Here is an 18,278-nt window from a genome sequence, read left to right as displayed (position 1 = left end):
ATACATTCAAATTTGTGTCAAAAGAAATTTATTTAGCATTAAACATTAAGACTATCCGGAGTATTATTGAGACATTTGAAGTTGCAGTGTTAACATCAATTTGATCTAGCTTTTTAAGATCGTATTTTGGAGTTGAGTCTAGTTAAAAAATAGAAATAGCTAAAAAAAACTTTGACAAAAAGATTCAGTTGCACACACATGAAACCACAATTTTTTTTTAGATATACAGTAATTTGAAGGTAATTCAAGTTAACTTTTTAAACGATAAAAAATCTTTTACAGCTTTCATAAATAAAACAATAGTTCAGTACAAGCAGAATGTCCCTATTTGACTACAGGCTTCAACCTCATCCATTTATGCACTGTCAGAAAATCACAGAACAATGGCTCAATATGCTCACTACCTGATAAAATCTAACAAAACAAGGGAATTGAAAATAAAACAAGAGTTGTAAACAAAACATTGAAGAAATTACATCTAAAAATTGGTTGAAAATTTACAATATACTCAGGGCAGTTCAAAATTGAATCAAAACAATCAGAAGCACCTAACAAAAATTCAAACACAAAAACCTTCATAAAAACTTCAAAACTTGTGAAGATCACACAGCAAGGAAAAGAATTTAAATTAGTGCAAAGGAAAATTGATTTCTTGTTTGCAAAACTATTTCAAACTTATTTATCAATGTAGGAAATCAAAATAAAATAAAAAATTCAAAATTTAATATTTCTCAGAAAAACCATTCAAGGGCAAATGTAAATTTTTTCATGGAAAGAAGTCTTTCCACACTCAAAACTTTCTTTAAAAAGCAAAAATTAAAATTATAAAGTTTTTAGTTATCCACCAATTGTACAAAGGCATTATATAAGTTTTTTTTTTTTTTTTTTTTTTTACATTTTGTTGATATATTATGACAGCTACAAATAATAAACTTTTAGTTAACAAATTAATACTTTAATAAACTATAGCGAAGTACAAAATCTAAAAAACAACTTTTCAGCTGAAAATTCTTTAAAAATGTCAAGAACTCAGATGAACTTCTTCGCATTTTCTTGCTGAGTAAATGATTTCTATGGCTTAACTATTTTCAATATTTCACATTAGACAGATTTATAAGAGCAAAACAGAAGCAGATTTTAAGCAGTTCCAGAAAAAAACTTTTTAACATTTGAAAAAACATTTTGAAAAACCAAAAACAAAATAAAGAATTTCTGACTGGCAAAAAATTTGAAACTTTTTCTCCTACACCCTGTTAACCAATAGTTTTAACTAATATAATGACAAATAAAATAAACTGTTATACTGTGATAAACTATACTTTTACAGACTACAAACAGACGACTACATAAAGAAACTAAGTATACAAAGTTTAAACAAAGGCTGATGTAAAAACTAAATACAACATTTGCCAACAAACAGTGTTAAAAGAATTTTAAACCTTTAAGAATGTGTAACTAAATTTAATAAAGTAATTGAGAAATTAAACTTAAAACTTTACAATGAAATAAATCTTATAAATGTAAAACTAAATGAAGAGTAATTATTTAAGATTGCCTCTTTTTCTACCATCGCTGCTTCTCCTTTACTCCCTTTTCTTCTGCCACTGTACAAGGGAGGTCTTACTTTCTGAAAGATCGGTGTTTTCTTCTGTAGAATATCCGAATAAATTTAATAAAAATTGAAACGAAAATGATACGATGCCAAAAAAATTCTCAAGTTGCATCTAAATTAGTTATATTTAAATCTTAATAATCTGAAGGGATTCTCCTTAAAAAAAAATAAGGCAATGTCTGAAGAAACAAAAATCAAAAATTTCTAAAAGTTGACAGTTCTAAAATAAAAGTGTACTTCTGAATGTATTAAAATGTAAATAAGTAGACAAAATGAGCAAGCAATCCAAACTATAAAATAAAAACAAATAAAATTACAACCTGCACAGAGCTCTCATGAGAAAGCAAATGAAACAAATTGAAATAAGTGAACAATGAGATAAGTTTATTAAATAAGTGCAAAGATAATCAACAACTAAAAAATTATTTAAAATGTAATATACTAAGACGATTTTCAGCTAAACATAAAATTGTTCTTGCAGCTAAAACATCCTTAAGACCTTTAACTTATATTCACTTAAATCTTTTAGACTAATTAGCTAGAAAAATTTAAAAAATTTCTATAGAATTTTTTTTGCTGAAATCATGACCATCTCTATTACTCTTGAGGTGATCCTTAATAGTCACTAAAATTTAAGTACCTAATGTAATGTTTCAATTTTTAAATAAGAACCAAAAATATAATTTAGAATTAGATAAGAATTTAGAATAAATTAAATGTATAGAAGTAGATTTTAATCTAAAAACACTAAAAGATTTCAAGGAGAATAATCCTGCAATCACTTAGGATAAGAATTTTGTTTCAAAAGTTAATCACATAAATTTAAAAACCACAAGTCTTCAACCACACCACCACCTCCTTTTTCTCTCAGTTATGAGTAGATTTCCATAATGAAAATTCCAAAACAAAAAAAAATAGATTGCTAACATTCAGTCAGAAGCTTCCAAGTTTTCAAGAGTTCAGGCCAAAAAGGTATGTAAATAATTTTTTTTTCAGCAATGTTAGTAAATAGTTTTTTTGCTAACTTGAATCAATTTGTGATATAAAATTGGAGAAAAGAAAAAGGATTTAAAACTAAAAGAAATACCTTTGGAAACTTTAACTCTATGTGCCTTTAAGTTTTCAAATCAACATTAATTCTTCTTTATACTTAGGTTTAAAGGTGGGTGTTGTGTTAATTTCTTCTGTACCTAAAACTGTAAAATATTCTTAGCATTTTTTTAGATCTATTTTTTAAATAATTTAATAAAGAATAAAAGTGACTTAAACTTCTAAAATATCTATGTTTACTGATTTTTTGTTTTACTAATTATTTTTCTTTTGTATTACTTGACATTAAACAAAGTGTAAATTTTAAATTTTATAAGAACCAATTAGTGAACTTTACAAGGAGAAACTTATTTCTATTCCAAATTGTTTGTTTTGAGTTTAAAATTTAAAACTTTATGTGCAGAGTGGAGGAGGTGCATAAAACCAAAATGGCTAAAGCACTAAATTACTATTTAATATATTTTTTTTTTTAATAGAGAGAATTTGTGAAGAAAGCATCTGTAACATGAAATTTACCATTAAACTGATTCTTTTTTTCTTTTAAGTAAATTATCTTCAGGTATAACTTATTCAATTTATAATTTATTGAAATTACAAAGATGTTATCATTTTGGATGTTTCTATTGGCAACTTCTGGTAAAGATGCATACAATGAAAGAGGAACAGATATTCATGTTTAACTAAATACTTTAATAGAGAATCATTTAAAACTTCAGGCAGACCTTGCTGATGTACACTTTGGAATTCTTAAATTAATCTTTAAACCTTGTTAAAAAGAGCAAATCTTGCAGAGAAAAAATTCAGCAATCCATCATAAAAGAGTTTGAAAAAGATTTCCTTTTAGGTCATTTTTAAATCTCAGACATACTTAGCTGACTTAGAAATCGTTTGTCTTAAATATCTTAATGTAATTTGTGTTTAAGCATAATTATACTAATTGCCTTTATTAATTGAGCCTATAAAAGTATAGTTTATGTAATTGCGATTAAAAATTCGGAGAAAAATTTGCCAAATAGTTAAGAGCATGATCACTAAAAAGATCCTTAGTTTCACCTTAAAATTTCCCGCGCAGAATTTTGTTTAAATTCTTGGAATTTTAGAGTTATCTTAAATGTCATGATTTAAAGTTGGGAGACTTTGTGAGATCAGGATAGGAATTATAAGTAAAATTTGTTTAAAAAAGTTCGTCTTGCTAATAATTGACCATATCGATTTTTAATATTCAAAAAATTTGATTTGAGTGATTTAACTTAGACTAAGCTGTTTGAGATACAAAAAGGTAAATTAGGATAATTTATCCCATCATTCAGCCAAACCGTAGAAACGAAACATAGTAGCAAAACATAGTAGCAAAACATAGCAACAAAATTAAAAACTTTATAGAGGAGGAAATTTAGTTACCTAAAATAGTTGCGACGAAACAATTATACAAGAAGGACCGACTTGAGAACAGCAAATACATTTAAAACTGATAGCTGTTGATAACTGTTGAGCTGTTCAAACTTTTTACTAAATGCAACATTAAATTGATATTTTTAAATTAGATTTATACAAGCCAACTTATACATAACCTTATTTCTTAAAATCATTTCACTTCGCATTCTTTCATTATTTCACTTCACAGTCTCTCTTACAACTACAGCAAGAAGACAACACAAGAACTCTAAAAATAGCCACTGTTACAGGTATTATAATAAAAAGAGTAACAGAATTTACCTTATTCGTGTGAATTAGAAAAAGCTGAGAGAGCTTCGGATGAAGTGTGCTTTTAAGTTAAAATACAAATTTAAAAGTAAAAGAGCAACTTTACAGCTGTCGACTTGTTTCGAATTGCTTCAAGCAAAAAATTTAAAATACAGTTACATAAATCCTCTAGACAATACAACTTTGGAGTAGAAAATGATTGAAAACGCTTTTTAACTTTTATCTTTTCGTCAAAAGAATTTTAAAAAAAAAACTATTTTAAACACACCCCCACACCCCGAACTAGATATATTGGGATTTCATTTATGAAAACCAGCTTCTCAAATGTACTTTAAGCATTAAAATTTCGAATTTTAATTACGCTATTCCTTTGGCATAGTTATGAGGGCAAAGGAGTCAGTAGTACAATTATATTAAAGAGAAGTAGTTGAAATGGTCAAACACTCTTCGTTCATTATCTACTATACTAACAATGATCATTACAAAATGAGTGAGGTTAGATGTTAAGCTAAAAAAAAAAAAAAAAACTGACAGATTTTACAAACTAAAACATTCTCTTTTAGAATTTTTTCTGTTTAAATTGTTAACTCGGAAAAATAAGTATTTTGTAATATTCTTTCAAAATATTACCATCTGTGGTTATCTTAGTAAGCTATCGTAACAACTTATTCCAATATTCTTCAGAGATTGACAAATTTTATTTATATTTAAGCACGCGACGCTACTGTTTCAGATTAGGCGGAGCACCGCTTTATTTCATCGTACATTTGTATAAAACTTGAACATGTAAAAATAGATCATTAATGTTGGGAATTAATAAAACATACCATTGTTAGGATTTAACATTAAAAAAAAAAGAAAATCAATGTTATTAACAAATTAAGGTTGAAACCGTCATATTTGAGTTTTGTAAACATAATGCGACTGTTTTGTTCGTTTACTTCGAAAAAAAAAAAAAAAAAATTCCAAAAAAATAAATTCTTTTAAATCGAATTTCACATGCCAACGATATTTTAACAAAAGATGAGCTTACATAAAGAAAAACTTCGATCTGTTGTGACAAATGAAACATCTAATTCAACGAAACTGCTATGCGTTGTGAAATTCTTTTTGGACTCATTTGGAGATTTTCTTCTTCATGAGCCGCGTCAGGTTGCAAGTTCAAAGGGAACATTAACTGCGTTAGTCAATCAATTTATACCGTTAGAAATTGCAGTTAGCAGGTGGTTCACGGACGCCTGCTAAAAACAATAGAAAAATTTATTGCGTAATTTCTGTTTTAAAACTAACGACTACAGTAACATTGCGATATTTCCAGAAACGCGCTTGGTTCCACCATTGATTACCAGTCTCTATAAGAATAATGATTACAGGTGGTTTTCCGTAACGCTGGCTAATGCGTCATTAATAATCAACATTTCAAACGTAAGTTATACCACTTTAACAAGGAGTTGTATTTTGTAATCATGCGAAAACTTAAGCAAATAGAAAACCAGTTTGTATATCAAGTTACGAGACCCTATCATAACGAAATGAATTGACTTAATTACTTGTTTAGTATTGAAACAAAGTAAAACATTGAAAAAATAAAACAGGGTAAGGCGTAACTGTCAGAAAATCTCATTTCTAATGTTAAATTTGTTTCGTTTGCTAAAAACAAAACATTTTTTTGAATTGTGTTGAGTTTTGAAACGTTTTAAAGCGTGATGAACGAAGACTGGGCATCACGCGTTAATAGAATGCTCTCAAATAAATATTAAATTTTTAACAACCTTTTTTAAAATTATTTATAAACGTTAAGTTTTTAGCAACTCTTTATTTAAAAATTGACAACTATTATAATCTTGTGATTAAGATAAGAATGTCAGGTTTTCAAAGAAGTTCATTAAGATATTCACGGAATTCATTGAGATTTATTGAAACTCATTGAAATTCATTGAAATTCATTGAATTTCAATGAATTTCAATGAAATTAATTACTCGAGGAATTTGTTTACCCACGCTCTAAAAATAGTATCGAGAATCAATAGTTATTGCGAACGTTTTTTTTTTGAAAAACTTAAGGTCAATCTGTTTATATTATTGTTTTAAATTTGCAAACAGTTTTTTTAGGGAGATCTTATAATATATTAATTGAGCTGCGGCAATAATAGGACGGATAATTGCAGCGATATACTTACTCAACAAGCTTTAAGTTTCGTAACAAGTGATAATTGTCAGAATGGAATTAAACCCAAACGGAAAATTGGATCCTTTTGTAGAACGAACGTAATAATCTCATAATAGAAGGATTTTCTATCCAGCTTCCTATAATGTAGTAAAGAATTACTTTTATAAGTAACAGTTTTCAAAGAAATTACAATAATTTTATAACTTCAAAATATCAGCCTTTTGGTTTGGGAAAAAAATTCGAACTCAATTTTTTAAGCGAACCCCTTAACCTTTGCCTTAAAAAAAATCCCCAAATATGTACTTTTATCAGTCCGCTATAAAAAAGTGACTAAAAAATATAGTGTAAAATTGCTTAGGGTGTAATTGGCGCAAACCATTCACAAACTTTTTTTCATTGAAAAACCCTGCTGAAAAAGAGTGAGGATGAAGCTCAACTTGTACCACCTGCAGCCAAATGAAATTAAGTTATTGAACGCAACAAATTTAGGAAATAATTTTAATGAGATGTGATACCTTGCGCGAATCTAAATTGTTACTTAGTTCTGCAATGAAACAGTTCTTCCAAAGAGAACTGTAACGGGTTCTGTTTTAATTTCTGCATTTTATGTAAAAAAAAGTGTTAGGTTATGTAAAATTTTAACAAATTTCTATTAAAAGTGATCTTTTTTTTTATTGAATATTTGCATATTTTCTTATTCAATTAATAACTTTTTGAATATCTTTTTAACTGTTGTTTTTTGTTTTTTTTAATTTGTATCTCATGTAAAAAAGAAAAATAAATTCTGAAAAATTAAAGTTGTTTTTAATTTTTAATGCTCCGGCGATCGGTTTGCGCCGATTTTACTCCGTATAGTTTTTCCTAACACGCGTCAAGTTTTAAAACCAAACTTTATATTTTTCGGAATTAAAATCAAAAAATTTTCGGAATTAATAAAAAATCTTTTGACCTCAAATCCGAAATTGTAATTTTAAAGGCCCCAGGAGGTTTGTTGCACTGCTTTACCAAAGTTTAAATTAGATTTTAAAAAAATAAATAAATAAGAAGAGTGTAAAGTTTGATGTGCTTTACGAAGAAAAATCTTAAATATTAAAAAATTTTAAACATTTTCAGAAAAAGGTTTGTTTCTTATCGAAAAAAATGGTCCAAGAGCATGAATGAAAAACGGTAATACCGTAGATTTCCCTAATTCCGAAAAGCTTTAGTTCAATTATTGTTACATCTTTTATTTTTGTGGGATTTTTAAAAAGAAAACTGATTAATAATTTGGAAGACTAGGGTAATGAGAATATGAAAAATATATTTTCAAAATGTATATTGATACCATTACATTTTTTAATTGCAAGCAAAAGACTTTTTAAAACCCTAAAAAACCAACAATATAAAACGGACTTAAAAAAAAAAGGTAATTTAAATTGCGTACTGTTCGATGTAGAATTTGATGGTGATTATTTATCTGAAGAAAAAAAAGTCAAAAATCAGCAAAACTTCGTAAGATATCTTAAAAACAGTACTTTTTTGCATAATTAAAACGTTTCCCAAATTCCGAACAGATTTTGGAATGCACTTTTTTTTTGCAAAAGTCAGTAACAACAATATTTAACAATAGAATTTTAACGACATCAACTTATAAAATAAACGCTTTTAACTTTTTTTCTAAATTTCTAAACGTCTTTTCTGAATTTCTAAACGTCTTGTTTATCTTAACGTTTGTTAATAGAAAAAGCTTCCTATTTGATTAATGGGGAAGCATTCGCTAAGGCTGCAACCAACCTGATACTAATAACTGAGATTTCTTCTGGTTAGCCGACAGAAACAGGCAGTGACTGTGAAGGTCTTTTTTTTAACTGACAAAAAAGTAATGGAAGACAGGATCTAATAAATAGTTAATGCACACTCTGCACCAATACAATGTTATACCCTTACATTAAAATAAAAGTAATTTTAAATTTTAAAAATCTTTTTACCTAACTCTAAGCTAGTTTACGCTAGTATAAATTATTTACTTTTTTAAATTGAATGCCATTTTTTGGGATTTGATACGTACGTTCGGAATTAGGAACACGTGTTCCTAATTCCGAACGAAAACTTTACTTTTTAAATTTAAAAATTAACAATACTTTTATAATAAACATACTTGTTGCTTTATATGGTTCGATTCAGTTTAGGTTCCAGTTTATTTATTTAAAAAAATTAATACGAAATTCAAAAAGCAAGCGGAGTTATTCAACTTTAAGTACGATTTTGTTCGGAATTAGGGAAATCTACGGTATCTAATTTTTTCATCGCGCAATTTTTTTCTTTGCAAATAATGCATTTAAAAAACTTCGAAATTTACTGGAAAACTTCGCTTCTGGTGTTTTACATCATTAATTCAAACTAGATTGCTGTAACTCAAAAGCAATCTCCATCTGTCATCCCCAAAGGATTAACAAAAGCTAAAAGAACAAAAAGCAATTGTTATTGCGGGAAATTAAAAGTTTGAGGTTCACCAATAAATTTTATTGCTCGCAAAAAAGAATTTAGATTCATTTTATTGGTGTTGTGCTACCAAAACACAATATGTGTATTGTCATACTAAATAGAATTAAAATTAGGTTAAAAAACGCAGAAACATTTTTTAACAACACCAACAAATTTAGTATTAATAATCAAGAAATGTTAAATTCATTTCTAATGATTAGAATAACTAAATTTATTGCTGATTTTAATAAAAATTTAAGATGTTTATCAGTTACTTACAGCAGATTTTGAGAGAGCTGGGACTGATTGTTTGCGCTTCTTGTAACTGGATATTGTAACATGCTTGATACCGTTGCAACAGTATAAGTTTTTCGTTAGCAGTATAAAATTTCCATTTTTAAGTGTTTTTAGGATTTTTGAAGCAGTGAAATGGCGAACAAAAAGGGCCTCCTTTAAGTATGCTGCTTAAATACAGACACAAAGTGAGGCAACCAAAAAGTATTAAAAATATCTTTAACAGACGAATTTTACAAAATGGTTGAAGGGCGCTACTCGACTTTCTCCCCCCCCCCCCCCTAATTTTATGATTGATTCTGATAGAGAATTTTATGCTGATTAAGAATCGTATAAAAACATGGATCTCAAAATCAATGGAAAGTACTCTAATTCGAAGTCAAAGTTGTAAAAAATCCCACTAAAAACCCTAATATTCGCCATTTTTTTTCAAAACGCTTTCATTTTTAACGAAAATTAATTACCGTTACATTGCGCAATAAACAGACCTGGTTTCCTTAAGCCTTAGCATTATTATTTTAAAGTATTGTAACGAAAGTGTTATAACGAAATGAAATTAATGGAAGATTTCAAATAAAGGTTGAACGTAGAATTTGAGAATGTAGAAAAATTGATGAATAATTATTATTGTATCCTACGCTGGTTTTTTTTATTAAAAAAACGGTTTGAAGGTTACATTTTCTAAATTTTACATGTGATAGAACAACTATGTACTAAGTTTCATAAGTTCTTCTTTTAGGAAACAAAACTGTTGAATTTTTTTTTTAAATTTATTACAAAAGTACATTACTTGCAATATAGTTTATTCTCTAATAAATCAAAAAACGGCTATTTTCATTGCCACAAAAAATTGCGCAAGATAAACATACTTTAACGAATTTTTTAATGTAAAAACCATGCTATTAATGTTTGCTTTTGTCAGCTAAAAGATCATTAACTTAGTATTTTCAAAATGGCGAATATTAGGGTTTTTAGTGGGATTTTTTACAACTTTGACTTCGAATTAGAGCACTTTCCATTGATTTTGAGACCCATGTTTTTATACGATTCTTAATCAGCATAAAATTCTCTATCAGAATCAATCATTAAATTAGGGGGGGGAGAAAGTCGAGTAGCGTCTGGTTGAAGTAGTGTAGGTAGAGCGCAGTCAAGATTTGAGATATCCGTTTTACCCAAGATGGGGCGTAGGCCCCACAGAAGGGTAAAATTTTAAGTTAATCATATAGCGACTCTTGTTTTTTTTTAAAGTAACAGCATTTTCTTTATTTTATACCGTTTCCCTTAATTTTCGTTTATTTTATACTGTTTCGTAAAAAGTCCTCTTTCCCCACTGATTTTAAAGTTTCTTTCCGACGACGAATTTATGACGTCGGTATATTGCACAACAAAGTTTTGGTCAATTATAAAATTTTCTTAAAAATGGTGTTAAATAAACAGATCTTATTGTGATTTGGGGCATCGGATCGACCGCAGAATTGACTTTATGTTGAATGTTTACTAATATAAAGCCAAAAACTGTCCCAGATGTTTCTTTGGATTTTTTATTTTTGGTTCCGTAGATTGACGTAATAAAAAAGAATTCGAAAAATAACTTTATGAAGGTAATCTTCCGCCTTTGACACAACCGAAAATAAAAAGGTTATTCGCAAAAAACTGTTTTCAAAACAAAATTAAGTTATTTTAAGGAACCACTAAATGCAATTGGTATTACAGACTTTTTTTGTTAATGTTTTACGAGCTTTAAAAGATTGACAAAAACACATTTTCAGCCATGTTTTTGGCACTAATGCATAGCCCCAATGTTTTTCTGGTCAAATTTATAAGCTATCCTTGTTATTCACGCTGCATAATAAAGTTGTTATAGTATCTTAAATATTTATAATGTTAATCTATTATATTAAATTGCGGTTAGGTAAGAATTTATCTAAGCATAGTTTTTGTTTGAAGTTTTTGAAGAATCTATAAACTATAAACACTAAAATTATCAAAAAAACTCTTTAACAAGTGGAGCAGAAAACCGAAAATTTTCAAACAAAAGCTAAAAAAAAAAAAGCTGTGCTAGTATGTTAATAAAGTAAAGTTAGTAAGGTAGTGTGCTAGTATACTTGTTAAGTAGTTTTATTTACAGTATTTTTTTGGTTGTCAAGTATACTCTCTATTTTATGAAATGTAGCTTGATATGTAAAATTTTCTGTGTAAAAATTACTTCTGAAATAATTTAATCTTAACTTTCATTGACCACCCTAATATACATATTATTATTTATATTTACAGATCTCTATAAAATTTGCTATGAGTAAAAAGAAGTCCCCAGAATCAGCTATTTTAGAATATTTACAGCAACAAAACCGACCTTACAGTGCAATTGATGTGTTTAATAACCTTCACAAAGAGTTTGGTAAAGCTGCTGTCGTTAAAGCTCTTGAAACATTAGCTGAAGAGAAAAAGATAGTTGAAAAGACTTATGGAAAACAAAAAATATATGCGCCTCTTCAGAATGAGCATGAAGAGTATGATGAAAGCCAACTGAAAGCTCTAGATTTACAAATTACAGATTTACAAGAAAAGGTTACTGCTCTTCAGCAAGAGTCTAAGTCATTAGAAGGACAAGCCACAACCTTAAAAAATCTGTTAACAACCAATGAAGCATTGAGCAAAATTCAGTATTTAGAAAAAGAGAATGAGGCTCTTAATGAAAAAATTTTTTCTTTAAAAAACAATTCAAGTGTTGTGTTAAAAGATGAGGTGAAAAAAATTCAAACCAAAAAAGATGCTTTGTTGACAATTTGGAGGAAGCGGAAAAGGATGGCTGATGATATTTTAGATACAATTCTTGAGGGATATCCCAAGTCTAAAAAAGAGTTACTAGAAGAAGCTGGATTGGAAACAGATGAAGATGCTGGAGTAGTAATGATCAAAAAATAGCTCTTTTTAAACTGAACTGTTTCTTTTGTTAATAAATATTATTTATCCAAAATCTTTTTTATTGATGTGCAGTTCAAACTAGCTTAATGCTAACTTAAATGTTGACTCAATGCTGACAAATATCTCTAAATGCAATTTTGAAAGTTGTTTTTTTTAGGAAATTTATATAAATATTTCTTTAAGCATTTAGAATATTACAAAAGCCATAATTCAACAGTGTGGTTCAATATAAAATCAAAAATGGGCACAAAGGTAAAATTATTTTCAATTAAAAATATACATGCAAAATTAATAGTTATAAATTGATTTTACACATTTTCATATCAAATCTAATTGTTTTATTAATTTGTCATTTGTTCAATTTTTGTGGAATTTTTTTTTCACAATAATGAATTTGCTCCATGATTGTAATTTAGAAATCTATTTTAAACAAACCATTCCTAGTCCATGTACATGTCTGCAGGCTAACTTTATGGAGTATTTATCCAATACTTAATAGATCCTGGTAAGAAATCCTTTCATTTTCACTGAGTTGCTGGCAGCTGCTTAATTCAGAGACCTACACTTTTCTAGCAGATCCATCATTCATACTTATTGCGTCAGGTGATGAGGTTAGCAGAGGAACATCAAGAAGATGAGAATCTTCATCAATATTGACCAACCTATACTTTTTGAAATTCTTTTCTGAATTCAATTCAAATAATAAAATTAACGACATGATTTGCTAGATAGTTATGGAAATCTTTGGGTGATTTGGTCATTTTTCTAGAAGCACTTAAGTGGCTGCAATAGAATTCTAGACATACTTAAAATTACTCAATCGTTAGTAATATGATAGGAGACAAACAGTGACGCAACCAAGAGGCTTTAATTGCATACTTGTAAATTTTTTGTTGAAAAGAAAAAAAAAACTTTCCTTATTTTGTGTTTAGTATTATCGCTTTTTTAATCTTTTACTAAGTAATATGAAATTAATGTCTAAAAACAAAGAGAACTAATTTATTTGGATAAAGTTTGCACCTTTGGGAGCAAATCCGACACTTAAAAGCTCGACTAAAGTTCTTTACGTTTTCTACGATACTTTTTTCTACTCTAACTTTGGTTGAGAGAAAAATTTTATAAAAGGCTGCTTTAACGCTTAAAATGATTTATAACAGCTTAAATAAAAATAAAAAGAATTATCGCTTTGAAAACACCCTTTTTTTTAATTATTTAAACTCTATTAGTTAAGTAAAGACCTAAATAGAAATCGGAAACTCCAATTCCTCTTCCCCTTGACGAAAATTATCTGTATCGTTCAATATACAACCATGGCCGTCGAGAGTAAGGGTCTGCGTATCGTTATCGGTATATCGGTATGAACCGATATTTTGAACCGATAACGATAAGAAATGATAACGATATCAAACAATATGAGTTTGTCTATGAAACGATAATATCGGTTTAGTTATCGTTTGAACCGATAACCAAACGATAACTTATCGGTTGAAACGATATTATCGGCTTTTTTTATCGGTTTATCGGAATACATAAAAATAACGAGAATATCGATATTTATCGGTATAATAACGATATTTTTTACAATATTCCAATTCATTTATTTTTTAAATGCCATATTTTAGTTCAATTATATCATAAATCTTCAAGTCGAGTCAAGATGTCGTTTTGCCTATCTTAACCGGTTTTAAAAGTTAATCCTTTCCATTTGTATATATTATCTAGATGTCTTACTTCACAAAAACTCTGTAAAGAAAAAGTGAAGCAACACTGTTCTCCAAATTGACCCCCAGGTTGAAACTCTCCCCACTCCTGATTTTTTTACATTTAATCAATCATGTGCATTAGTAAACACAATATATGTTGTCAAAAAAATCTGAACTAAGTGTTAAATATGTATACTTCCAAAATTAAAACGCATAATTTTTGGCTTTTTTTCTTCCAAAGTTTTAATTAAGTCAGCCATTGTGGTAGTCAAAATAACCCATTAATATTTATTTATTTCATTTACAAAAAAACTATAATATAAATACATTTGTATCACAAATGATATTTAAGTTAATGCTTGTTTAAATTAAAAATTACCACAGCAGATTTTAGCTTTTCTCCATAACTTTTTTGTCCTATGTTTCTTTTATAGTTCATCCAAGTTTTTTTAACTTTGTGATGAACTGATTCACCACATTGTTCTGCATAGCTACCTAAGCTAATATTATTGCAATCTACAAAGGTGAGAATGTGACACACTAAAATATGTATTTTCCATGAAACTGTCAAGTCATAGCCAAATATATCTTTTGTATATAGTTGAAGACTAGAAAATGAACTTTTGAAATCTTCAATTTTAACAGAAATATCTGTACCCATTTCCAAACCAAACACAGCTGATTTCAATAACGAAAACTTACGCAAGCAATTCATTATTGGTAAAATATTGATTGCTGCAGTTAAGGTAACATCCCTCTCCAAAATATCTAACAGGGGCATAAATCAATTATCATTGTTTCCATCTAAACCTACACCATGGTACCCTCTCATTAATATGTAATGTATTTTCAACCAGCTTTGAAAAGCTGGCCAAACATATTAAAGCAAAGTATAAAGTTTATCCACAACTCCCATCTTAATGTGAAGCTCAGGTGGAGGAACAATGTGTTCAAGAAAAGCTTCTTGATCTTCTTTTAAGTAAAGGAAATGAGGATTTATTACATTTTTGTATTCCTGCATTTTCAATCTTTTTTTTCCACCATATACATATTGATCATAACATAAGTCTATGGAGCCCAACGTTCTTAGTTTCCCTGCTTCAAGGGAGCATTCTCCTTCACAATACAGACAGGCATATTTCCCAGAGTGACTTGAAAGTTCTAAAAACACTATTTACACACTTTAGGTCAAATGGCATACTGAAGTTTACTTCTTCAAGTTGAAGAAGTGTCAATAATTTTTGGAGATTGCCATTATCCTCTAAGACCATCTCCACAATGGCTAGAATATAGGATTGCTTGACACCAGAATCTTCATATATTTCAAAGGAAGAATAATGATTTTTTGGATCGAAAACGTTAATAATAACTTTTAAGAAGTTTTGACCACCATTTAAAGATATTCAGAGTTTCCTGCAATTCAGTCATTTTAACATTAACAATCAATTCTACAGCACTTGTTAGATTAATGTGGAAAGTAGAACATGATTTTTTGGTTTTATTTTTAGAGAGTTCTAATGAATTTGATAGCTCCATAATTTTTTGGAACAAGATATGATTTACTTTCTTTCTTTTTGACTTAATTTCATTTACTCCAACTGTAACAGAGAGAATATTTCCACCTGTAGACATCTTGAACTGCTCTACACTTACAATGCTTTCACTCTCCATTTTATGCTTTAACAATCCAGATGCTACTTGTTCTGCATGTTTATCTCCAAGTGATTCACTAATATCTACGATAATGGTTACAGCTTTACTTTTGCAACAATCATGAGAAACTCCTCTAAAATTAATAGAAAGAATTTTATAACAGTTTTTGAAATAAGTAAAAACAATAAAAAACATATTGAATCAAACTATAAAATAACATAAACAGAAAAAATGTTTTAACTGATCTTATTTTAACCTTATTTTCAAATTATAAAATCATAAATATAAATAATCTATACTAAGATTTAAATAGCAGAGTCCATAGATTTTTTCTGCTAGTATTTGACCCTGGCTAATTATTTGTCTGGATACATATCAGAGGTTCGCCTAATAGTACTCCTATTTACCTGAAATACATTACTTTCTATCAAATACATTATTCTACCTGAAGTATATTATATAATATCGATATGTATATATGTGTGTGTATATATATATATATATATATATATATATATATATATATATATATATATATACACACACACACACACTGGCTAGAGAGTATATCAAAGGTACTTTAATCTATATATTATATATATATATATATATATATATATATATATATATATATATATATATATATATATATATATATATATATATATATATATATATATATATATTAATGGGTTATTTTGACTACCACAATGGCTGACTTTATTAAAACTTTGGAAAAAAAAAAGCCAAAAATTATGCGTTTTAATTTTGGAAGTATACATATTTAACACTTAGTTCAGATTTTTTTGACAACATACATTGTGTTTACTAATGCATATGATTGATTAAATGTAAAAAAATCAGGAGTGGGGAGAGTTTCAACCTGGGGTTCAATTTGGAGAACAGTGTTGCTGCACTTTTTCTTTACAGAATTTTTGTGAAGTTAGACATTTAGATAATATATACAATTGGGAAGGATTAACTTTTAAAACCGGTAAAGATAGGCAAAACGACATCTTGACTCGACTTGAAGATTTATGATATATTTGAACTAAAATGTGACATTTTAATAAAAAAAAATTGGAATATTGTAAAAAATATCGTTATTATACCGATAAATATCGGTATTCTCGTTATTTTTATGTATTCCAATAAACCGATAAAAAAAGCCGATAATATCGTTTCAACCGATAAGTTATCGTTTGGTTATCGGTTCAAACGATAACTAAACCGATATTATCGTTTCATAGACAAACTCATATCGTTTGATATCGTTATCGTTCGATATCGTTATCGGTTCAAAATAATAACGATACGCAGACCCTTAGTCGAGAGGGTGAGGTGGACGGGGAAGATTCGATGGGCCCCGTGTGTTTACAAATAATTTTTTAAAATAATTTTTAAAAGATTTAATTAACTTTCATTTTTAATTTTCAATGACCAGAGCACGCTTCTTTTGGTCCTGGGTATATAATTGGTTATAATAGGGCATATTAAGAAAACTTCCCCAAGGCTCGAAATTTCTCTCGGTGGCTATGGTTGCAACGAGTTAGGGGAGACCGGGGTAAGTTAGCTATAATTGTTTTATAATTGGTTGCGCTACTGAAAACATCTTTTTTTTCATATACTTTTTTAGTTGGCTTTTTTTCTTATCACAATTTTGAAATTTATTAAGTTTTTTTTCTTCTTTTTATCTTACATATCTAAATTTTTATTGCTTGCAAATCCGTTTTATTTTTTAGAAACACTCGTAATTGGTGAATCTGTTAATATTGATATGCTTCCCTTTTCATTTTACTCTTTTTTATACTTCAGCTTTTTTGAATGGTCTCAAATCTTCAGTAGTGAAGATGAAAATATGACGATATGGCTATAAATCTTTTGAGCAATTAATATCTGGCTTGTTTTTCTCTGAAAAACAAGCCAGAATTTGATTGCAAAAAAATAAGCCAAAACTTTTCATAAAAGGGTTCCGAATTTGGTCTTTCGTTTGTAAATGCAGGTATAAAATCAAGTTCATTAAAAATCTCAATATTTAAAGAAAATTTTCCTGCTTTTTATAATCTGCTGTGATATTGTTTAAGTTACAGTTGAATTGAATTACCCGAAATGGCATAGATGATTGTACCAACTGACCCCAACAGCTTTTTGTTTACAAAATGACCTACAAATGCCCAAAAAAGTCATTTATTGGAAAACACAAATTGTAAGAGCTTGGATACAAGTTGTAGTTAATGCTTAAAGAGTTTAGTCTAATGAAGTTTAGTTTAATAAAGAGTTTGGTGGGGCAAAGAAAATGAAAGGATTTGAGTAATATATAAATTCTTAGTTTAATGTAAATAAATCAATTTTTTTTTATTAGTATCAGTAAAATTTGGGAAATTTAACTAAATCTAAATGTTTTTAGACTTTTATAAACAAAATATTGAGATTTAAATGAACTGTAGAGCAACGAACATCAAAAATAAGTTGCCGTCATCAAAAATAAGTTGCCGTAAAAATAGTGCTCGTTATCGCATCGTGAGAGAGTACTTTTTTAGAACGCTTGTGATGAACTATCCAAAGGTATGGTTTTAGCATGATATAGCCACAGCACACACATCAAAAGTGAATCAAGAAACAATTCTCCTTCGTTTCTTTTGCGCCATATGAAAAGTTACAAAAGTTACAAAATTAAAAGAACATAAAAATCTCTATAATTTTA

The 18,278-nt window shown here is 28.3% G+C and overlaps 1 protein-coding gene, 1 long non-coding RNA gene and 1 pseudogene across 5 annotated transcripts; 1 reads left to right on the top strand and 2 right to left on the bottom strand.

Annotated features, from left to right (window-relative positions):
- Positions 1 to 678: 678 nt before the first annotated feature.
- On the bottom strand, positions 679 to 5,619 carry LOC149877670 (uncharacterized). Of its 4 annotated transcripts, XR_016448129.1 has the most exons (6): positions 4,635 to 4,916; positions 4,379 to 4,495; positions 4,064 to 4,171; positions 2,700 to 2,808; positions 1,850 to 1,902; positions 679 to 1,724 (listed from the first exon to the last, which is right to left on the bottom strand). It is a non-coding gene; the product is annotated as an uncharacterized LOC149877670 (long non-coding RNA). The 4 variants fall into 4 exon arrangements; XR_016448128.1 differs by having other exon boundaries at positions 680 to 1,724; positions 4,379 to 4,844; XR_016448127.1 differs by lacking the exons at positions 4,379 to 4,495; positions 4,635 to 4,916 and adding an exon at positions 5,400 to 5,619 and having other exon boundaries at positions 681 to 1,724.
- A 5,351-nt stretch (positions 5,620 to 10,970) lies between these two features.
- LOC149877669 (homologous-pairing protein 2 homolog) lies at positions 10,971 to 13,138 on the top strand. Its single transcript, XM_090074409.1, has 2 exons — positions 10,971 to 12,470; positions 12,635 to 13,138. Exon 1 carries the CDS (start codon positions 11,586 to 11,588, stop codon positions 12,216 to 12,218), a length of 633 nt encoding a protein of 210 aa, XP_089930535.1. The 5' UTR covers positions 10,971 to 11,585; the 3' UTR covers positions 12,219 to 12,470; positions 12,635 to 13,138.
- A 1,206-nt stretch (positions 13,139 to 14,344) lies between these two features.
- On the bottom strand, positions 14,345 to 15,706 carry LOC149877668 (uncharacterized; annotated as a pseudogene).
- Between the last annotated feature and the right edge of the window lie 2,572 nt (positions 15,707 to 18,278).

This window comes from Hydra viridissima, unplaced genomic scaffold (assembly GCF_058129835.1).
Source record: "Hydra viridissima isolate aposymbiotic clone 2 unplaced genomic scaffold, HvirCarnegie_v1 scaffold_16, whole genome shotgun sequence".
NCBI lineage: Eukaryota > Metazoa > Cnidaria > Hydrozoa > Anthoathecata > Hydridae > Hydra > Hydra viridissima.
Note: the sequence above shows the minus strand (reverse complement) of the source record. Positions and strands in the feature narration are given on the sequence as shown.